Below are 24,542 nucleotides of genomic sequence, written 5' to 3'. Positions count from 1 at the left end.
TTCATCTCACATAAGATGAAATCTTATTTTATATCCTTTATATAATAATACAAATGACATATTTGTGGCTTCCTTTGAGTTTCACTTTCCTCTTTGTCTTCTCAAATGCTGAAGTATTCGGTTTATTTTATTTTAATTTTGCAACCGTACGTTTGAAAGCTTGTACACTCTGTTCTTTTTTAAGAAAAATGGAAAACGTAAGTACATTCAACTCACTTTCCGCAAACTTCACTTTTAAAAAGGGATTAATTCACCATTAGCACAAGAGAGGGCAGCACCGCATGTCTACTTTTATTTCCTGCCGTACCATTGCTGAGAAACATTTTCACACGATAGTCGCGGAAGTATATCCACAGCGTCACGTCCGGCATGGCTGGAAAGGCCCTTCACAGGTAGGATTGCCACCTTGTGTTGCAGTTCCCTGTGCTTATTTCCGGGAAGTGCGTGTTACTAAAAGCACGTGTCCAGATATCCTAGTTGAAACGAAGCATTATATAGGAATGATTGCGCTGATGTCTACAAAGTTTTAAAGAGCCTTCCAAACATGGGCAACACTTGGGGTCGTACTCAGAAGGACCGTGAACTATCTATTCATGTCACCACAGGAGATCGTAAAGGAGCAGGAACGGATGCAAATATATGGATGGTAGTATATGACGAAAATGATGTGAAAACTCCAGTTATTAAACTCAACCGCACTTTCCACAATGATCACGAGAGAGGCTGTACGTGTACATTCCCAGCGTTTTCAGGTGAAGGATTTGGTCAACCAATCAGACTTGAATTGTGGCGAGACAGTTTCGGGATTGGAGACTCTTGGTTTTTGGAACTAATCGAAGTTGAGGACCACGTAAAACAACAACGATACTCTTTCCCTGTCCACCGTTGGATCCCGGCAGAACTTCGTTTCTTTCTCAAGGAAAACGACTGCTGCTTGCCTCAGGATGATCACCATCAGGTACAAAGGAGAGAAGAACTTAAATGGAAACGACGTCTCTATCAATATTGTGTGCATATGGAAGGATGTCCTGCTCAGGTAAGTGTTTGCTTCAGCATGTAAGGAATTGAGAATCCATTGATAGTTTCCACAGTGTAAAATGTTATTCCATCCCAGTTTCATTTGGTAATTAATAACTCTCCAGTACGAAGAAGTTAGCCATTCCTCACAAAAATTGTAAGCAATGGACAACTTCTTCGGGGATATAAAACTATTGGATACAATCCACAGAGCCGTGCAAAATAGATGGCCTCCTTCCTCTGCAAACTCACTTCTGACAGGTTGAAAGAGATATATCCACCCTCCCCTCAATTCCAAAGTGTTCAATAACTTCTATAAAAATATTCATGAAATATTAAAATTTCAGTTTGCGGGGTACTTTTTCCTCCCGATGCACGTAGCAGATGCTTGTACGTTGGATTAAATTCCCAGAAGATATATATAGAACTATCTTAAACTATCTATATTAAACACATTGTGAGCATTCCATGACTTTCTGTGATAATCTGAAACCAACATTGAAAGTGAACAACTCAATTTGGGTGTGAAGTGTCATGGATCCTGAACTAAATTAAAAAGTGTATATGTGTGGATGTAAGGAGTCAAGTCAGCTAAGGCCATTAGGTGCCATGCAGACATATATAGTATCTTATGTGGGGCGGCACCTGAACGTCAGGTCAACTCCCTCTTGGTACACTGTGATGAATACAGAACTTTGCAAAAGGCCAGAAATGTGTGTAACGTTATGTTTGTGCAATGTGTGTTGATCTGGCCGCTTTGTCACAAGGAAGCCGATCGCTTAGAAAGCATGTCCAGTGCCCGTCTACACAGCGAGGAGGTGAGCCACAACTACGCTACGCATGTACCGTGGAGGACCTCGACTAAATGAGTTTGTGATCATTCAAACAAAAACAAAAGTCACATCGCGCGTATCAGCAAAATGCCGCCCTAAGTGGCCAGCAAAAAATAAAATAAAATAAATATATAAAAATGAGAGGGGAGGGTGTAGGGAAAGTGAAAGGTGGAAAAGAGCGTAGTTCGGTGGAGATATCAATATGTAACTAGGCGAAGAGTCGAGGCCATGAGGTGCCAATATACACAGTAGTACACTATCGTCACAATGAACTTCTCACGCAAATCATTTCGTACAGAAATTTAGTTCTAATGAATATCACTCATTATTTCAAAAGAATCATTTGTAGAAACGAATTCTGTGGCACTTCTCTGATATATAAATATTTCTACTTTATTTTATTTGAAAATGGACAAATCAATAATATTTAACTTCTTTTTTTGCAGTATTAATAGGAAAATTCAACTAAACTGCAATCGATAATATTTGGGTACCTCAGGATTACAAAAAATCATTCAAATAGAAAACGGATAAAAGATGGTGATAAAGAATTCTTTTGCAGTATCTTTTAAAAGTTTCAATATTTTTCTTCGAGCGAATGCTTCCATATCCATAATATGCCTTAATTCATATTTTTTTTTTTTTTTTTTTTTTGCGATATATGTTTTTTCCATTGTAAACCTGACAAAGCATTAATAATATGGGAAATTATCAGTAACCTAGAAATTTTCGCTATCGTGAAACTTAATAACGTATGTTACTTTCCTCTGTCTGTAACTGCAGGTATTTTTTGGGTTGGTTTTCCCTCTGGACTGAATGAAACAACCCGAGTTATGGGAGATGAAATCATAAGCCTTCGCCCAAAAACCGACTAGCTTGATCACAGCGTGAAAAGAAAAAAAAAAAAAAAGCCCATAAACTACCTCAGTCTCTGGGTTAAAACAGGCCTTTTCCAATATGTAAGAATAACGATCTAGACTAAATTAGGAGGGAATGCAAGCTTTTCTTATTTTGTTATACCATGCAGATTTTTAATTAATATCATAATACTAAATAAAATACTAATTAACTAATTAAACACTGATTAATTTGTTAATTTTAAATAAAATTACCAATTAAACACCACATACACGGTTATGAGTATTCAAAACCGATAACCTTTTAAGTTTTAATGGTCACGTCACGTTTTTCTTGTAGGAATAAAATATGTTCATAATTTTATTTGAACTCCATTCCAAAAAAATAACATGCCTACACGACATCTGCCTCGTCACATTACAAGCGCGCTAAACTGCCATTACTCAGTCTCTTATTAAACTTTTTTTTATACATGTATATATATATATCATCTTCATTATTATACTTAATTTCAATAATTATGACCTCGGATACTCAATTCCACTGCACCTTGTAACGTGACCACCAAAAAATACTGGTTTGTACAGCAATTAAAACCACTTCTCAGAGAAAACTTGATATTCAATTTCTCGTATAATCTTGGCCAAGAGCCATCCACTGTTCGCAAAGAGGTAAAATATATATAATAAAAAGAATACACATTGTGATTAATTTTGTTATTTAAGATGCGTTGTCATTTGAGACGCATGAGATAAATTTTGAAATAAATGTAGCTTAGTTTATTAATATACTATACTTATTATATGATTAAAATACACAGGGAGTAATTGCTGTCATTGTAGGCGGCAAAATTCAGACTCAAAGAAATGAAATGCTATTGCTGACATCCTTCACAGATGTGAGCGCAGTGAAATATAAAATTAATATTTCTAAGCATTCAAGATTAGCCACAGTACATTTGAAATACATTTATATTACAAAATATTTTATATACTGTATTTAAATTAGAATGTTTGGGCAGAAGTTGCAGCACACTACATACAAGCATTTTATCGCTTTTTGTGACTGAATATGGTCGTTATGTAGCCGTTATCAAGAAGATATCTGTTGCGCTTTCATCTAGTGAATAAATCTTCTTTTGCGACCCAGAATATTATATTTTTAATTCAGTCCTAATCAGGAAGATGCTCTATATACTTTATCACATTCTTCATTGCAAATAGCCGCTGATTCTGTTTATCTTGGTATACATTAAATACTCAAAAATGATACTTTTCTTATTATATTAAATACTTTATGCACTTTGAAGATTATATCAAGCAAGAATAGCCGAGCCCATGCGAACATTCATTTCGTGGTATGTCGAAAGGAACCCAAATCCCCATCGCCTCTTCATGAGCAGACGCAACTACCTAAAATTAAAAAATTTAACCATTTTTAATTTTAATCACTTCACAGGTGGGGATACTGCTTGTGCTAGCTACCAAAAGAAGTGCTGCCCGGCGCTCTTTTAGGAATATCATCTCTCAACGCAGCTGTGGGTGGGGAAGCAATTCCTCTTCCTTTCATGGTCATCTCCTATTTAAACCCATTCCCATGCTGGGTGATAAATACAGCCAAAACACACGTTCAGGGGCGATTTGCATATTGTGCAGAAAAAAACCCAAAATAACTCGCTGAGATCGGCTTATAACATCCCGATTGAAGAAGCCTAGAGAATTCGTCCAGTTACAGACAGGAAAACAACCAAGACCTTTTCAAATGAAAAGTAGACGGTGGAGTACCAAGCCGACTGAGCTGCCACGGATGCTCCCAGAGTATAAACCGAAAATTTATTTATAAGCTGCGTATGGCAACTGACACACTGCAGCGGATCTTCTACACCAGGGGATGGCCAACAGGTCGATCGCGGCTTTAATTTCGATCAATCACGAATAATTTTAAATATGTATAAAAAATAGATTAGTCAAAATCTAAATGTTATTATTATTATTATTATGCCCAATCGGTTGAAACACATCACTACTCTTGTCGCCGCACTGCCGCTAGGCTTATCTAGTGAAAATTCAAGCAGTTACGTTATGGACAGCATATATTTCGAATTCTTATTTAGCTTACATATTAATAACTGGACAGTGCTTATACGTTAATTTAATAACCAACGCTTCCGTGGCTATACCCAAAAAGACACTTCAACGCACTCCATGGAGTTGGATTTTCCGTATCAATCGGATATTCCGCGTAATAGTGACCTTAGAATAAATTAAATCCAAATTATTCGAACAACAAAATTTCTTCATGACACCTAATTTACAATCTAAAGCAGTAACTGTTGCATAATTTAAAGTGAGTCATCTTCTTGCAAAAATGCAAACAATTTTCTGATGGTCAATTCATCAAAGACGCATTTTTATAAATAACAGATTCTCTTTTTGAAAATTTTAAGAACAAAAATGAATTAAAAGTGCTCTTCGAGATCTGCAATTATCTCGAAATACTGTGATGCGACGCATCGAAAAAGTGAGCAAACAATTGCGTGCTCATATTTCTAATTGTGTATCCTTTTCTTTACAACTGGATGAATTTTTTAATTTAATTTACAGACGCTAGTGACATAGTTCAATTGCTCGGGTTTTTTTTCGTACAGTTTCGATGATTCTGCCACTAGAGAAGAACTGATGGGTGTGATCTCGTTAAAAGAAAGAACTAGAGGTTTTGATATATTTAGCGCATTCAAAAATTTTATTGAAAATATTAAATTACCACTATTTAAGCTCATATCAATAACAACAGATGGAGCTAAAGCAATGATGGGGCATTTTAACGGATTCATCGCATCGTGCCAAAAGGATGATGAATTCCCAGATTTTTTTTGAGTTACCACAGTATCATCTAACAACAACTGTTAGCCAGCAAAAGATTAAATACTAAAAGTGTTATGGACATAGCTTTCAAAATCATGGATTCCATCAGAGGACTATCTCTCCAAAGGAGACTTTTCAACTCGAGTAAAATGAACCAGATCTAATATTACACACAGATGTGAGGTGACTGAGTCGGCGTAAGTTTCTAACAGAGATTTCAAAATTTGCTGAATGAAATTAAAAAAAAATTGTTGATCAAAGAGAAGATGATTGTCAGCAGCTACAAGATAGGAGTGGTTGTGTGATCTGGCTTCTTTGGCAGATTTTACCAGTAAATGAAGTGATCTGAATTTCGTATTATAAATAAAAAATAAAAATGTGGGTGACATGAATAATAGTATTTCTGCATATAAATATCAATTTTTGGCAGTGGCTAAGGATCTCAAAGAAAATAAATCCGATCATTTTGAAAATTATGCAAGATCATTTGCTAAAATATCCTTTTTTTGAATTTAATTAGCGAGTATGTTTCTGAAATGGGAAAGTTGTGGATAATTTTGAAACCAGATTCAGTGATTTTAAAACAATTGAAGACATTGTTCAGTCGTTGTTCAAAATTAAGCTAATCGTATATATAGCATATATACGATCTAGACATTGTTCAGTGTATTTCTTATCCATTTAAAGTCGACTTAGATACGAAACAAATTGCAGAAAAATTCGCTGAGATTTTTCGCATGGAGAAAATATTACCTGAAAATGAAATTATTACAATGCGATACGATATCTTCCTAAAAGCCGGATCATCAGAAGAAGACTTTTGGTAATAACGTTTGCCGAGAAAAGTACCCAAATGTAAAAAAAAAAAAGCAGCGAACTTTTAAATTCCTGTTTTGGTTCCATAATGTGAATCGATCTTTTCGTATTTGAAACAAACAAAGAATCGCTCTACTCTTTCGGACTTGAGAAGATTCTTTACGGTTGGCCTTATCACAGTATATCCCCCGATTTTGAAAGCTTGGCAGATGTGAAGAGACAAACTTTGCATAAATTAAAATTTTAAATACGTATGAATTTAAAATAAGAATTCTGACTTGCATTTAATTTTAAAATTTATAAACAACATTTTTCAATATGTGTTGATTAACTTTTTTAACCATGTGCAATGAAATTCTTGAGATGGTAGATCGCATCACAAATTAAGTTGGCTCCTGTTCTACACGAAGCAGTCAGCTTCGTGTAGAACATCCGCTGTGAAGACAACTTCTTCCTGCCTGCTTTTCCAGATATTAGATTTCCAGGCCAAAAGTCATCTACGGTATGAGAGAAAAAAAACTTTGGGAGGTGCATTATGGCCACAGAAGCCGATGCGCCAACAACTAACAAAAAAAAAAAAAAAAAAGAATTTGTTTACAAATTTGATCCTATAAACATTGACCCATGGCAATTATTGAAAGATACTGCTGGATTTGTTGTTTATTTTCTAATAATAAACTTTTTATTGCTGATAAGTATGGTACAAGTACTAGAAACTAATTCTTATCACGGTGACATGGCCAGAAGTTTTATATTATGGAAAAGTTTTACAATGAATGAATGAATTAAATTGGTAAAAATTACAGTTACATGGGAAATTATGAGTTACACAAAATTAAACATGTAAAAATGAAATTATAATAATAGGAAAATATAAAGGGGAACTGAACGGTCGTAACACAGTTTGGATTAATTCCACAGATGTAATCCACTCGAGGAGCATGTGACGGTATTTGTAGTCGGTAGCCATTTTCTGTAGGTTGACTCCAAGACGGAGCAGTGCCTGAATTTTGGGGAGTGCCTGGGTAGGTAGGAACCGACTACACAGTTTCAACCGGTTGTATTTGAGTGTTAGTGTGGTGTCTGACCTCAAGGATGGACAGAGGATTGTGCCACTGACAGAAATTCCAGATGTTTGGGGCATTTATCACGCCTGTGTACATTTTTAATGTAGTCATTAAATGCCTGCTGTCAATTAACCTCGGGAGCCTGGTTACATTTAGCTGCTTAGCCATGTCAGTTGTTCTCAATTGAGGGGGTCGGCGATGTTTATATGTGGCCCATTTCAGGGTCCAGTATTCACACGAGAACACCGGTTTTGAAGTGAGGGCGACGCAGATGCCCAAATTTCAGCAGCGTATAAAATAACCGGATAAAATAACCAGTTCGAAGATATCTGGTAGTGGTTGTGGCATCGTTGGAATGAAGTAAGTGTTGCTTCGCTCTCCAGCGTAGGGTGTTAAATCGCTTCCGGAGGTATTCTGTGTGAACATTAAATTTCAGCTTCTGATCAAAATAGACACTGAGGTCCTTATGGCAGGTAACCACTGGGATGAGAGTACCAAAAACTGATGGTTGCTTTTTCAATGAGTAAATCATTACTGCAGATTTTGAAGGGTTAAGGTTTAATCCAAACATCTTCAAGTAAGTCGAAAGAGCGGTCAAGTTCTCTGTGATTGAAGACGTAATTGCCGTTGGGTTTGCAGACGGTAGGATTAAGGTAAGAAACTTTATATCATTGGCATATATTAGAGCATCATCACGGGGGCGCATGAAAGGAATTAGAATGGCTGAGAAAAGAAGGCCAGACAGGACGCCACCTTGTAAGACTCCTGCATTGATTTTCCTTGTAAAGTGGATCTTCTTTATTGTGAGGTGGACACTTCTATTCCTCAATAAGGCGGTGAAGAAATCTCCATTAAACCTGAAGAATAATTGCAGAAGGCTGAGAAGGGTTGTGAAGTCTAGACTGTCAAAAGCAGCTTCAATATCGGCGTACACAATAGCTAATTCGGAGGCCTAAAGAATTGATGTGTGCTTGTTGGCGCTTAACCTTAGGCAGTGGACTCACAGAGTATTCATTCCATTAAGCAGAGAAAACTCGTGTGGAAAGAACAGTGTTGTAGATTGAGAGCAATGCATCTACGATGTAGGGGCTAAGGCACTTAATTATGAAATGAGGTATCTTATCTCGGCCTGCGGTACTAGATGACGCAGGGAGTTAATAGCATATATCAGCCAGCACGTTTGCTGTTTTAAAAGGTCCTGGTTGGTAATGACCGTATCTAGTTTGTTTTGTAACTCATCTACGCTGCATGGTCAACCAGTTCATTCCTGGTGATTCTTGAATGCCCATTCTATCAGCATAGTAGAGTCGGAAATAACCAGGATGCCCTATGACTTGGTCCTTCTCACAACTTTTGTGAAATTCCACCCTCTACTATCTCCTCTTCAGTTCCGTCAAGAGGCGGGTGAAACTAAAGAGGAGATAACTGTAACCCCTTCTCAAGTTCTTTACCCCTGCGCTCCTCTTCAACAAAAACTTTATTTTTTTCCCCCATTCTTCCTTCTCTGGGCTCTCCGCTACGTCACTGCTGTGTTACAAGCGAGACACACGACGCTCACCAAGGGCGTCGACCACAAATGACAGTCCTACGTGTGACCTTTGGCTGGTTGTTCGACCGCTGTTCAGCCAGTCGCGGTCGATTCGTGACACCACAGAACGGGAGCACTTAATCATGTTGGCTGTTGTCGAGATGATGGCACATGCACATACTGCCTCCCACAATCATTCCACGTTAGAAGTCGGAAAGGTCTCGACGCCCACCCATTCTTCCTCATATACATTAAAAAAAGCTGATTACCACGTGTGCGAACTACAACCAGCCACTCTGGACTTTCAGCCTACACCAGCGTCACACACCAGTTCATTCATACATAGGAGGGGGGGGGGGTTGCTAATGCAAAGCCAACCCAGTGTATATACGAATGTTTTAACGTAATCCGAAAAATGATTCGCATGAAACTAATGAATGTTATTACCTAAGAGGATACTTCTTCCCCACTGTTTGAAAATAAAAGGGAAAATTGGTGTTTGAGAATTTACAGAAATAAGTTGTAGGCAAATTTATATTCCTGTCAAAAAAAAAAAAAAAAAATCGGCCCACGACTCAAGAGAGTTTCAGCGGTTTTAGCACTCATTTACACTGAATAAGACATTGCTAATTCCTTAGCTAATCGAATAAAAAATATATAATTTTAAAAGATCAAAATCTTTTTTAAAATAATTGCTTCCTTTCTCAAACGTAAGTCAAGGTCAGAAAACTTTTGATTTAATAAGATTACAAATGAACAACAAATCCTCTCGTTATACTTTTGTACATATTTAATTATTTATTGTGAAAATAAAAAAAAATACTTTCATATTAGAGTTACCCGAAAGAACACACTTATCCACCCATGGGTATGGTATTGTCTGTGGTCTGTTTAGAGGGACGAAAAAATCCGGGATTCAAGGAGAGAGAGGAACAAAAACAAAAAAAAAAATCTTGCTTTCATCACCTGAGACAACTCAGCCAGCGTGTGAAAAATGCCCACAAAATTTCACGTCATCGACCAGATTTGAACCCAGATGTTTTCCAGACTATGTGGCGAAAACGGTGGTTATAACCATTATGCCATTCTCAAGGATTGTGAAAATGAAAAGAACTTCCATTTTCACAATAGTACTGTTTATGTTTGTTATTTAAAAATATCACTGATTTTTACACGCGAAAAGAAGGCGCACGCCAAATGTTTTTCTTGCACTGAACCAGCACTGCTGACTTTGTTACAAGTTTGGCGACTGTTCAAATGAAAACACAGCCAATATGTAAGAGAAATATTGCCAAGTGACCACATAACGAAGTGCAAGATGCTTCCAAGAAATCGCTAAATTCAGACGGCGACACCAAAATTACTTTTCTCTTTGCACTCCGGGAAGGTTGGAGAAGGCCATATGAATTTACAAGATATGTATTGCAAGATTAACTCGGCTCGGCTATGAAACGACTTCTTCCACTGGACCGATTCCAACCGTTGGTAAAAATGTGCTCACCATGAGAGACACTCGTTTTCAACAGAAAAAACAATCAAAAAGCATCAAACTTCAGAGTGCTAAGTTTGACGCTTTTTGCCTAATTAAAGTAAAGAACTCAATACTGTCTGTAAATGCACAGCGGGGCTACAGGACGCTGGCGCTTCAGTAGCCAGGTGGGAAGGAGTAGCAGTGCATAGCACACGCTTCTTGATTAGCCCGGAGTTCGAGCCCGTCACCACCAAATACGGAGGATGCGGAAAGGTCAGGGAATGACCACCGCATATTCCCGGAGCAGTATGGCCTTAGTTGCTAATGCTCCTAAAAACCAAACAACAACATACAGGACGCTAAGCCACTTTATTCCACTTTTTTCCCCTTTTTGTTTTTTGGCGTACTCCCTTTCAATTTTTTCGAAGAACATTATTGTACCACCATTATATTTTCTTTCTATTAAATTAATGTCTCCTAAATACATTTTCCAGATAATACGTCTTTTAATACTGATGAGGGCTGAAAATTCAACAGAAATAAATTTATCATACAGATATTCAAGATTTAAAGATGATTTTTCAACTAAGCCGATTTCGTATACCACCCTATCCGCTTGAGAGAAAACTCGCGTATCCACAGGAGTAAGTGTAGTACCGGTTGAATACCACTGTGCTTTTCAATTTACATATCAACCTATTTACCTTAGCAATTGGTTTCTTGTCTGTATCTTCAAACTACGATAGATAAAGGTGGAAAAGCTTGTTAAGTGTCTAACGGCACCAGGGGTTCCCGCCATCTCCGCGTTGCTTTCATTGTGAGTGTACCAGTTCACTGGGAAGGCCAGAGATTTAAAAGTGTGTGGATCACGTGAGTGTGTAATGTTATGTTCCATTGTTCCTCTGGTCATTTAGCCGCTGGATCCCTGCTGAGGCCCAATGTTGCCCGCACTTCACCCTGTGGAGGCAGACCAGGTAACCACTAGTTTAAATTTGCACTCTGACAGGTCCTGCCACCTAGTTTCCTGAGATTTCAGTGGCTAGGACCTAAAAAAAATTGCTTGGGGATATTGCGCTAGAATGGAAAAGCCAAAATGGTGGGCGAATAGTGTAATTTAGATATGGTTATTTTTTACGTGTGGGGCTTTCGCTTGTGTACAGAAAGAGTAGGGTGAGGAGAATGAAGATTGGGGGGGATAAAGACAGAAGAATGAGGCCAATAGGGAAGACGACCCCAGGTGGAATCAGTGGGGTATGCCCATGCCCCACTGAGGGAAAAGAAAGGGCCGAACAAGGAAGCCAGCTCAGTATGCAGCAAAGTTCACTTTTAAATCTGTGGCCTTTACAGTGAACTGTTACACCCACAATGAAAGCAACGCGGAGATGGGGGGAACCCCTGGTGCCGTTAGACACGAACACACTTTCCACTTTTTTATGCAGCAAAGTTTCGGCTTCGTCAGGTCCGCGACAGCGTCCCGTCTAATAGTTGGTCAGTGTTGGGATAGGATCCCAAAACTGACCAACTATAGGTAAAGGTGGCGTGTGCATAGGGCAATGGGTCCCAAACTTCTTTTTTTTTTCATTTAATCACATTTGGTTTCAAAGAGTGACCGCCACTGACCATATGTACAGATCGATCACTCAGTCTACAATGCTCAGAACAGAAGCAACACATATGCTTTGAACAAAGCTGACTGGAACCTGTTCAAAGAAACACTCATCGACGGGATACTGCGCCTACAATTAGTTAGTTAGTTATTTGGTTTTTAGGAGCATTAGCAACTAAGGCCATATTGCTCCGGGGATGTACGGTGGTCATTCCCTGACCTTTCCGAATCCTCCGTATTTGGTGGTCACAGGCTCGAACCCCGGTCTAATCAAGAAGCATGTGCTACGCACTGCTGCTCCTGCCCACCTGGATACGGAGGCGCCTACTGCGCCTACAAACCAAGAACAGCAAGACCAGCATCCAGACTCCCATCAGCGCAAGGTCACGGACATAATTACGAACGCTGCAAATAAAACGGGAAAACCCCATCCCTGGGGGCAGTCCCTTGGTGGTCACGAGAGCTTCAGGCCCTCAGACGCGAAGTAAACAAAAAGAGGCGTGCATTCCAATGGGCCAGGCGATCCTGCCCCCCTCCGCAGAAACTGAATATCTCCGGCAGGAGTATATCCATTTCATCCTGAGAGACCAGGAGCAACATCTCCTGGAAGACCACCACACCTAATACAGCCTTTTCTAACTTTGCTCAGGGCCTCTTCGCGAGGTGGAAAACCCTGCCACAACCTCAACCAGACAATGATACGGCCTAACCAGCCATGTGTCAAGACCACTACTTGCTTCAGCGTACTACAATCTCCGTGAAGACCTTCAATCTGTACAATAATCGTGCCTTTACAATGCAGCCTCAACATCACCTCCATCTACCATGACTGCCGTTCCGGCTTCACCTTTCACCAAGTTTGACTCACCACTGAAATGACTCCACTACCTGGACGAGACCTGTCTATCCCAGGATTGACACTACTCGAATTTTACCTTCTCGTACTGGACTCTACCAACTATGACTTCACGCAGCATTGCTGCCAACGCCATGTGGCGATCCTGAACCCGTGCTCCCTTGCACGGCCCTATTCTCCCCTTTTTGCCCCCTCTTTCCTTCTGGTGGGGCACAGGCCTGCCTCACTGATTTCGGGGTCATCTACTCTGTCGACCCTATACTTCTGTCTCCCACCCCCTAGCCTACCCTTCCCCCTCTAGCGTTCATCCCATGTCGAAATTATTTTAGCCCTACACCCAAAATTCTTAATTCCACACTGTATAACTTAAAACTCCTTTGGTCTGACCCAACCTCTAGCGCCCCCTCCCCATTTTTTTTAAGGTCCTAGCCACTGAAACCTCAGAAAATTAGGTGGCAGGACCTGCCAGAGTACTTATTTGAAAATACTGGTATACCTGGATTGCCTCCACTGGGCTTATAATGTGGGCAACGTTGGGCCTCAGTAGGGGTGCAGCGGCTAAATGGCCAGATGAACAACGGTACACGACACTACACTCAACAATATCCATACACTTTTAAATCTCTGGCCTTTACAGCGTACTGTAACACACGACAATGTAGACTACGCGGGGATGGGGGAACCCCTGGTGCCATTAGACTCTAAACACACTTTACTTCACCTCAATGGAGTTTTTCCTGTCTTCGCCACAAAGGCTGCGAAATTGCCATTGGGCATTACTTTTAAGTGTCATAGTAACGTTTTCTGCGCGTCGTAAGACTGAATGAAATCTTCCAAAGAAGCCATTATGATTTTAATACTATAAAAACATTTATGCTACTTCAAAATGCTAAAAATATTTGACACAAAGAACAACATGCATATCGTGCCAACACTGAATACATTCCTGCCACTCCATAAATACAAATCTTTGCTTTGTTTTTTCCAAGTGTCCTTGGCTAGAACTGGACTTAGTTTGTCTTCTTCGTGGCTGTTACCCTTCATCGTTCAAAGAGGCTTTTATATCAACCCGATTTGTATCATAAAGTCCTCCTCCCTTTTTCTGTTGCTGGAAGAATACTGATGATATAAAATATATACTTATACCTAACGCTGCGAAAAAAACTTTTCTCACAAGACCGTCAGACCGGTATTTTCAAGGCTGCCCCAAGAAGCCTCTCTGAGAAAGGAAGTGACAGCTGATGGTACAATGTTATAAAGAACGAGCAGATTTTTTGTCTTCTTAGAATTTTATAAATGTTATTCAACACTAAAAGTCATCTTCTTTAGTGTTGACTAACAGGTTACCAGAAGAATAATCGCACAACTATTTTTGTTGCCATAAAAAGAAATCTACATATTATACATAAATTACTTTCTTCTCCTCCACTTCTTGGTGATATAACGGTCTGAATCAGTGGCGTTAACGAAGGGAAACGCCAGTCCTTCCCCAACTCTTATTTTACTTCGGGGAAGGAAAAGCATTTCAAATCTTGAAGGTATTTTAACTCTAAAACTGAAATAAAAACATTTTTTCACACTATTTTTATTTATTTTTTTTTTATTTGAACCATTTCCTCGCTACGTGAAACCGGTCGAAACTCAGTAGGGCAATCCTAGATTTTCGATCCCCAGGCTTCCCCCGTTAGAGATTTATCCATTCAATTAATATGTAAAAATGAATAGTTGCTATTGTTTTAGATTTTCTTAAAGACCGTTGAACCATCAATTCCATATTGAAAAACGGAATTAAATTTTTATCCCACATCGTGTTAATTTTACGCCAGTGGCTGACAGGAGGCATTCCTAATTATTTGTCACTGGTAAGAATATTCACAATATTGCAGCCATGAACGACATTTAAGAAATATTTTATAAATAAAAGGACAAAAAGAAAAGCGCTTAAGACAGAACCAACGAGGACTGTTGATCCATTACAATCCTTGGTTATTTTCAGATGTCATCAATTGGAGTTTTAAGTATTTAGAAAACTCAAAAATCCAATGAGGACAGTTCGTGTTCTGACGATGATTTAATAACTAAGGCTCAAAACTAGGTTTCTTTTGAGTCCGTAAAAAAATAATAATAATGAATAAATACTGTACAAGTTCACACTCAGCGCAATAGAATAACAACTATTAATGTCTACTTCTGTTTAGATACAGAAGTATACTTAAACTTCACTCGAATTTATTTTTAAAGATAAACAACAGCAGTTATCGAGCTCAGTTTATTGAGGCTACTGAATTACATAGTTATACTGTATACGTTCCAGAGAGAGAGAAAAAAATTATCCACTCGCTCAAGCAGCACCAGTAAAATACACTACAAAGAGTATTATTATCTGTAAGGCGCGCCACTAACACCCAACTATCTGGACAGGAGGGCTGTACAACTATTAGATACACTACGCTGAACATTGGGCTGGGCATACGCAAAGTATAACTACAAGACATTTAAATAAAACTTTCTATTACATAGTATGAAACAGAGAATTTGTTGGGAACACGGTTCTCCATACCCTACCAACAAATTCCCTGGATTAGCAATCACATCAGATAAAAACACAAAAGGCCATCATATGCCATTGCTAATCCAGTGTAACATAGTTTAGTGCTGCCTACTAATGTTCACTCAACTGTTAAGTGACTTGAACACAGTGTGTGTTTGTAATGCGGTGCCAGTGGTTCCCACAAACCCGAACTTGGTGGCGTGTGAAGATGCAAGACTGCAAAACCAGATGAGTGAGAGTTGTGTTGGGTACTGCGAGCTGTTGAACTGTTGTTTGTGGTCAGATGAACAACACAAACAACAGTTGTTGAACTGTTGTTTGTGTTGTTCATCTGACCACTTAGTTACTGGGAGGCACGATCATCAAGGAGAGCACCTCCCAGCATCCGTCCACGGCACGAGGAGCCGAACCGGGACGTCTGATGGAGCCTCCCTTCCGGCAAAGCAAGGAGCGAGAGAGCCCAGATAAAGAAATAGTACAGGAAAAGAGTTGGATGTAAAGGGGATTTGTTTGTTTTTTGGTTTTTAGGAGCATTAGCAACTAAGGCCATATTGCTCCGGGGGTATGCGGTGGTCATTCCCTGACCTTTCCGCATCCTCCGTATTTGGTGGGCACGGGCTCGAACGGATGTAAAGGGGAACGAAAGGAGGGAGGCATACAGGGGATGTCCCCAGGCGAGCAAGAGTACGAAACCACTAGTGGGTAGAGGGCCCTATAGATAGTTAAGGAAGGGTTTGGGATAGGGAGCTTAGTCCCAAAGGTCATCAGATGACACTGGTAATTATAACTCAGACGTGCAATGTTAAATCGTCATGTTAGCAGATAGGGTTAAAATTGTAACATAGCTTAGGTGCCCTTCAGGATTTGCCTTCTGTACTTCCTATCCTCACAGAATCTATCCGAATAGATCCCAAATGCAGTGCTGGAGAAGTAATCGGTAAGAAGTACTGTACTAATAAAAATATTTCGGATTATATTTCCAAAAAAAAAAACCGTTCAGCTTGACATAACTTTTTAATGATATTTTAAAATATGTTTTATTGTCGTGAAGCCTAAGTGTTTTTCTTTTATTTATATTGCCATCGAATTAATAATGTCCTGAAATTGTGACATTGAGTGGCTATTCGAAAGAATTGATAGCGTACAGTCAAGAATCAAAATATACTTTCAACACGGTCCAAATGTGTTGAAGCTAACTAGGTTGTTACATTTGGCAAAGTAATATGTCAGGTTGTTTAAGCAGCAGCGTAGAGGAAGACTCGCGTCATCTTCACCACGCCCGGTAATTAGTGGTCCTGCAATGATATGTTCAATCTGTCACTCGAGCAACTAATCGGCCTGCAAATAGTTTTGCGAAGATTTATAACTTCCTTGAAGTTATTTTAAGCGCTCGCGGACAGCACAGTGGTTGTGATCGAAGTTCTCGCGCACCGTTTGGAAAGGTCTGGTTTCAAATCCCCTCTCAGTTTGATTCTTACTTTTATCGGCTTGTTTCATATCGTGGCCTAACTCGGCCACGTTGTGAAAGATGCAAATAAAAGTTCCCCGAAAAACAGGCAACCGGCTGGTTTATCTTTAGTCTTAGGTAAGGATCCTTGGACTTTATGTAATGCAAGTGACACAAGGTTTGGGTGGATGGTCACGAAACAGAGTTAAGATATCGCGTCACACTGAAGAACACCCCTGTGTACTGCTGACAGCTATCTATGCCCAAGTTGCTTTAAATCCTTGTATTATCCCTCCTTTCTTTTTCTTCCTTCTGCGGATATGTATGCTCCAAGAATGTGTTGTGTATAAGACTTGATATGGACAATCTATCAAACACCGCACTTTGATTAAAAAAAAAAACTTTTTAAGCTGTCGGGCTTAAAAATCTTTTTAAATCGGCCTATGTCCCAAGCAGTATTCTACAAAGCTATACTGTTTTCTCAAAAATTAAGTAAGGTGCAGCTGATGGCTACGGAGCAAAAAGCTTTTAAAAGTTTTGATTTTTTTATCTGCTGTACTGGTCTAACATAGTAGTAGAGTTACAGGCAGCCGATATGCTTCCATTTTCGGGTACTTTGTTTAAAATTTTATGCAGAGGACTGACTATGAAAACATCCTACACTTGCCTCGTTATATCGTATTAGAGTTAGGATAACCCAACGTACAGAAAACACTTTCGTTCACCAACATAACGGAAGAATTCCCCCCCCACTCCTCAGACTCCTCATTCTAGGGAACTCATAAGTAGTGAGAGAGCCCAATCTTTACTCTTAAAGAAGGACCCTCTAATCTCAGTTTGTTTTTTGTGAGCCCTACAATTTTCTGCTACGGCATAGCGGAAGGAGGTTCCCGAAAAATTATTGCGCGAGCTTATCAAGGAATGGTACAAAAGCAAAACAATGGCCAGCATTGCAGTGAAATTCAGATCATAACAAAGAAAACTTACAATAAAATAAACTACATTTTAACAAAGTTACATCGGGACACAACCTATCGTGAGGTACGAGAGACGAAATCAAAATGAAGTGGAAATCATTGATGTGTAAGCGACTCTCGTATGCCATATTTCTGATTTTTTTAAACCGCATGAATTGAGCGTGCAAGAGGAACACACACAACAAGAGAGTACGATGGAAATATTTAAACGTAATTAATTTTCCCTGTTGCGCACTGTTATATAAAGAAATCGAAGTGATAAATATGCTATCATTCAGGACTGCTGGTTAAACACTATTCTAATTCTGCCATTAGCAAATGCACAGTTCCGCATTTGCTGATAGCAGAATTCAAAATAGAATCCGGAAATGTTACAATTGCTCAGAATATATGCTGAGTTATTAAACTCTGTAAATAACTTAGCACTTTCAAATACCCATGTATTTCTTTCTTCTTAACATCTCAATAAGAAGCACAGAATCGCCAGTACTATAAAATCAGAGATATGAGTAGCTAATAATTATTTCCCAATAAGAAATAACAGTTACATCTCTTATTTTTTTTTTTATGAAATCCCCAAACACGAAAGGTATCAAAACCCATAGTACTTAGTACCGACCATGGGTTGAAGGAGATGGGGAGGGAAGGGATACCGGAAATTTTGCTCTGATGTTTAAACATGAGTTTTAGCACTTCAGTCTCCAATAAACAAAGTGGTGGTAGTAGAATAGTGTAGTAGGTGCCTATTAGTATTATTTTATACTATTGTATTATTAATGCTATTTTATATTAGTATGATCAGGGTACTAGTTGGTATTAGTACTAGTAGTGCCGAACATGGGTTAAGTGAGAAGGCGGGGAGGGATCACGGAAACTTTGCTCTAGAGATTAAACATGGATTTCACCACTTCAAGCCTCCAATAAGCAAAGTAGTAGTATTGCATCGGTTGAAGAGTCATCTGCCACCTAGTGTTAGTATTAGTACTAGTAAATATTATATTATATTCTCAGTGTTATTTTATATTAGTAAAAATCACTGCATATACAGGGTGTCTCAAAAATATTGGTACAAACGTTTAGGGGAGATAGGTAACATCTAAAGGAATGTGAATCGCATAGGAACCCATAACCGGAAACGTCACGGGAAAGTAGTAGCAGAGGCACAAGAAGCAGAAATGACACAAGACAGTAATTGGTGGCAAACATTTATATGACATAATATTAACAATGGAGTACGAGATGGATGCATTTCATGATGTTACAACAGCTACATGGAGATTCTTTGACAGTAGCAGCAGCGCAGACGAGTCTCGCCACGATATCCATTTACGTCTCCACAGGCGATTCATACACGATAGATTTGAGGACCCCCCCCCCCCCACACACAGAAAGAAATCAAGGCTCGATAAATCAGGTGAGCGTGGGGGCCAGGCAACGGGTCCACTATGGCCAATCCATCGACGCCCAAAACGCCTGTTAAAATGGTCACGAACACACCTTCCATAATGGACAGGGGCCCCGTCCTGTTGAAACCAAATGTTGCGTCTCTCACATTTGCTGGAACATCGTCCAGTAATCCTGGTAGAACTTGTTCAAGAAAGATCCGATATTTAGCGGAGTTCATGAGGGATGCTAACAGGTATGGGCCGACTAAGCAGTCACCGACCATACCTGCCAACACATTTATTGCGAAGCGATGTTGTGCCGCATGGGGGCGCACACCGTGTGGTTGTCGTGAACCGACACATGAGCATTGTGCTGATTAAATAAGCCTTCACGAGTAAAATAAGCCTCATCGGTGACCAAAACATAGGCTAGAAAATTCAAGCCTTGAACACTTTCTTGGAGAAACCACTGCGCAAAAGCAACACGTGCAGGATGATCTTGGGGGAGCAGTAACTGGAGATGAAAGGGGTGTAAGGAATCGTAGTTCCAGACACGCTGTACACTGCAACGAGACACTCCTAAGACAGCATCTGAGCCAGTACTCATCAGATGCAATGGCATCTAATGAGTACTGGCTTCTTCGGTGGATCCTCTTCAAGCATAAACTGCCACCACTCATACATACTTCAGATATCACCCAACTTCTAAATTACAGAAAAGTCTCCAAACGGATATTTGCCCTCCGCTTGCTTGTGTCAATTAAAATGATAGCGGGTGAAGTCAATACGCCAAATTTTTGGCAGATGTGCAATTGGAGGATCCCCCCAAAACCCTTAAGAGCCCTCCCCTCTCTGCAGTCTGTGGCGTGGAGGTTCAGAATAGGGGATAGATTCCTGCCCATGGAGATGCTCCACAATGTCCAGGAGATGGATGTGGACTACAAAAAGTTCATAGAGGACAAATCGTACAGAAGACGCATCATCAGGGACCAGCTTTCGTCTTCAACCGAGTGACTGTCATCGTCCTTTCATGTGTCTTCATTTCACATGTTAATATTAATTTTATATGTAAAATATGTAATTATACGTTGTATGTCCTAATATATGTTTTAAGTAATTTTTCTTGTATAAGTTATTTAATGTTAAACCCCTAGCATTGTCGCTGTTGTGGGTATTATTGCATCAGGCAATCATGTAACCAATCACTGCCTGCAATAAAGATATATTAACAGAGGCAACGGCACGTGTGCTGGTAGTAGGATTATTCTGGACGGCATTCAATACATTTTCTTCCATGGCGGAAGTTCGCGTCGAACGTGGTCTGCCCGCACTACTCCTGTTACCTCTAAATGACGCATAATCACACAAATTTTGATGCACACGCGCAAACAAACCGTGGTCCAGTACATGTCTGTCTGGGAAGCGTTCTCCATAAATTCGTTGAGCGGCTCGTCCATTGCACTCTGCTAATCGATACACTAGGTGCATGTCTGCCAGCTCACAGTTCGTATATCGATGCATGCTCTTCGTGCGGCGACTACTGCTTGAATGAGTAAACCAGAAATTTTTCCTCTCGCGAACTGATGAACAGCGCCGTGTACCGACTTACGGTGACGTTTCCGGTTATGGGTTCCTATGCGATTCACATTCCTTTAGATGTTACCTATCTCCCCTAAACGTTTGTACCAATATTTTTGAGACACCCTGTATATAAAATTTTCTAAACATGTAATTCTTGGGGTTGATGATAAAGCATCAACTGTTCCTTGTAGAAAAACTGGTAAAACTTACTGAAGTTTTTCTCTCCGAATTATAAATATTTCATTTAATTTTATTTATATATTTCACTGTTTACGTTTTCAGAGTTTCACAGTTAATTTTTATACAGGAATGTTATCTTGCTATGTTGTTCTGAAATGTAGTCAATAGCTTTCTTTAATAATAATACTTGAATATCATCCAGACTGCACAGCTGGCCAGCAGTGATGGCATCATGGCTTGGGGGATGCTTTCGTTGACATCACTGGGCCCCCTCACCTCCACATTGTTTCGGACCAAGTTTTGCCCTACGTGGCAACACCTGATACAAGTTTGGCAGGAGCGCTGGGCCAACTCAAACAAGGGAAATATCACCAGGAAATTCTTTCCGAACATCTGACAGGATGTACTCCATTCCCCCAACTTGGTTTCAACCCGGCTTATACACCACCTATTTACTGACTGGACACGGGGCCTTTAAAGCCAAGCTGACACAGCGCGAAGAACTGAGGAGGATCCGAGCTGCGCCTGTGGGGAGATTGAGTGCTGGGAGCACATTATAAGAACCTCAAGTGCAGACTGATCACCGCGATACACTACCTCTCCAAAAACCTGGAATCACATCTACTGGACTCACTAGAGAAAAGGAATATACAATGCTAAAGGAATATGCACAAAAACTATTTGCTAGGCGTAAAACACTGATAGCCATCAACAGAAGAAACAGATAAAAAAATGAGACAAAGAACACGCGTGGAGAGTACTCAGGGAGAACGACCTCAGGAACCTGCTCACTACTAATAATCTCTAATACGAGGGTGTTTCAATAAAGAATTGCCCTCACCTACTTTCACATATCGCAGAGTCAATGTTTTGGGATGAGAAAGGGGTAATAATGACTGATTACCTGCCGAAAGGTAGAACAATTACAGGTGTCTATTATGCCAACTTATTTACAAAATTACAGGAGGAAATCAAAACATGTAATCGTGGCATGCTGTCCAAAGGTGTGAGAATGCTTCAAGACAATGCCCCAGTTCAAACTTCTGAAAACAACACAAGCGGCCACTTGTGGCTGCCCCGATCTTGCACCATCGGACTTCTTGTTTCCATTCCTCAAATCATTTTTTCCGGGGACCCACTTCCCTGACGACGAGAGTCATGGTTCAAAGACCAACCTCACCACTTCTACAAAAACGGTATCCGTGCAACAGAGTCATGGTTCAATACCAACCTCACCCACAATTTCTACAAAAACGATATCCGTAGTCTCATCCATCGATGGGAAAAATGTGTAAATCTGCACGGTGGCTATGTAAAGAACTAAAATCTGTGCCAAGAATCAACAGGCTAGCACCTCTGCAGCTAGGTCAGGGAGATTCTTTATTGAATCACCCTCGTACCTAGCGAACGGAAGAATAACCCAATGGAGACAGATGCGGATCTTCCCATGATGAAGAGAACCACAGCCATTGATAACTGACCAGTGTTCATAGCTGAGGAGGACAAACCTGATTATTAAAGACTACCGATGACAGAGAAGATCGACGAAGATCTCATACTGCATAGAAACTCCAAGTTGCCGCTTTGACGGGGCCATATCGGCTCAAGGCTATGCACTCTCTTGTGGGGTGCAACTCTTTTTCTCCTCTGCCACACCATTCCTTCCCTCTGATGGGGCATGGGCATGCCTCACTGAATAATAGGGGGTCACCTACCCCCTATTATTCACTGATTATTAAAGACTACCGATGACAGAGAAGATCGACGAAGATCTCATACTGCATAGAAACTCCAAGTTGCCGCTTTGACGGGGCCATATCGGCTCAAGGCTATGCACTCTCTTGTGGGGTGCAACTCTTTTTCTCCTCTGCCACACCATTCCTTCCCTCTGATGGGGCATGGGCATGCCTCACTGAATAATAGGGGGTCACCTACCCCCTATTATTCACTGATTATTAAAGACTACCGATGACAGAGAAGATCGACGAAGATCTCATACTGCATGGAAACTCCAAGTTGCCGCTTTGACGGGGCCATATCGGCTCAAGGCTATGCACTCTCTTGTGGGGTGCAACTCTTTTTCTCCTCTGCCACACCATTCCTTCCCTCTGATGGGGCATGGGCATGCCTCACTGAATAATAGGGGGTCACCTACCCTATCTACTTTCTTCTTCCTATTTCACCCCCCAGTCTTCACTCTCCCCTCCCAACACTTTCTCTTGCACAGCCCCATACGTCCAAATTTAAAATACACAAAAAAAAAAATTCGCCCGACCTTTTAGGCACTTCATAAACAGGCCTTCAGCGTCAAACACCATGTTAGCGCCTTAATGTAGCTGATCTAAAATCAACCGTACTCGTTCCAATTTTATTTTAGGTTCTAGCCACTAAAATCCCAGGAAAGTAAGTTGCAGGACCTGTCAGAGTAAAATTGTTTCACTGGTAACACCAGGCTGGCCTTCACGTAGCGAGGTGTGGCCAACGTCGGGTTCCATTAGGGGCTTGGCGACCAATAAGTCGGATAAACAATGGGCACAACATATAACACTACACATGACCCAACCACTTCTAAATCTCTGGCTCTGACAGGGTACTGTCTCCGATACATAGAATATTCGCGGAGATGGGAGAAATCCCACGAGCCGTTAGACCCTCAACATACTTCATATCTACGCGGTGTGTCGAGATGGCACTGGATGCTTTAAACGAGCCGTTAGACCCTCAAGACAACGTATCACAAGGCCCGCATTGTGCAGGAATGGTTCTAGGATCATGTCCAAGCATTTTGTGTGCTCCTTTGGCCGCCAAATTCCCCAACATAACGACTAGGTGTTATGACCGCTGCATCGGTGGAACCTACAAGGAAACCGACTTTACTAAGAATAAAGGACACGGCTTATAACCGAATGAATGACCTGAACCCTGGATGTCAAAGGAACACATCGACCTGGACTGTGCAGCTTCGCTGCCACCAAGCCATATTGGCGAACAAAATCGAGCACCTGACTCAATTTGCTTTAAACCCAAACTCAGACGGGAGGGGGAGAGACACCCTGTCCCCTACCGATCCTCCTTTTCCTTCTGATGGGGCATGGGCATGCCTCACTGACCACCTGGGGGACATCTACTCTGTCGCCCTCTTCTTCTACCTTTACACCCAGCCTTCTGCCTCCCCTCCCCCACTATCTATAAACGATGCGAACGCCCTAAACACTAAATTTAATCTAGTCCAAAAATAATCTTCGCCCAGTCTCCGCTTAAGTATCACACGCATTGCTCTACTCCTGCCGTATGAATGAATGTATGCACACTACGCGCTGTATGTAAACATTCAAAGTAATTACAACTGCATGGATATGTATATTTTCAACATTTTTTTTTTTTTTTTTTTTAGGACCTAGCCGCCGAAATCTCAGGAAATTAAACGGCAGGACCTGCCAGAGTAACTTAATTCTACATGGGGCGAAAGTGGGGCAACGTTGGACCTCAACAGGGGTCCAGTGGC

General features: G+C 40.4%; 1 protein-coding gene across 1 annotated transcript in view; it reads left to right on the top strand.

The window, feature by feature from the left end:
- Positions 1–422: 422 nt before the first annotated feature.
- The window catches only part of LOC150081975 (allene oxide synthase-lipoxygenase protein-like), a 117,687-nt gene continuing 93,567 nt past the window's right edge, over positions 423–24,542 (top strand). Inside the window, exon 1 of the mRNA XM_090379874.1 lies at positions 423–1,036. Coding sequence (XP_090236000.1) covers positions 545–1,036 — 492 coding nt within the window. The 5' untranslated portion in view covers positions 423–544. The remainder of the gene's footprint in view (positions 1,037–24,542) is intronic.

Source organism: Mastigoproctus giganteus, chromosome 8, assembly GCF_048544385.1.
Source record: "Mastigoproctus giganteus isolate SK-2022 chromosome 8, ASM4854438v1, whole genome shotgun sequence".
Taxonomy (NCBI): domain Eukaryota; kingdom Metazoa; phylum Arthropoda; class Arachnida; order Uropygi; family Thelyphonidae; genus Mastigoproctus; species Mastigoproctus giganteus.
This window is presented reverse-complemented; position numbering and strand designations above follow the sequence as displayed.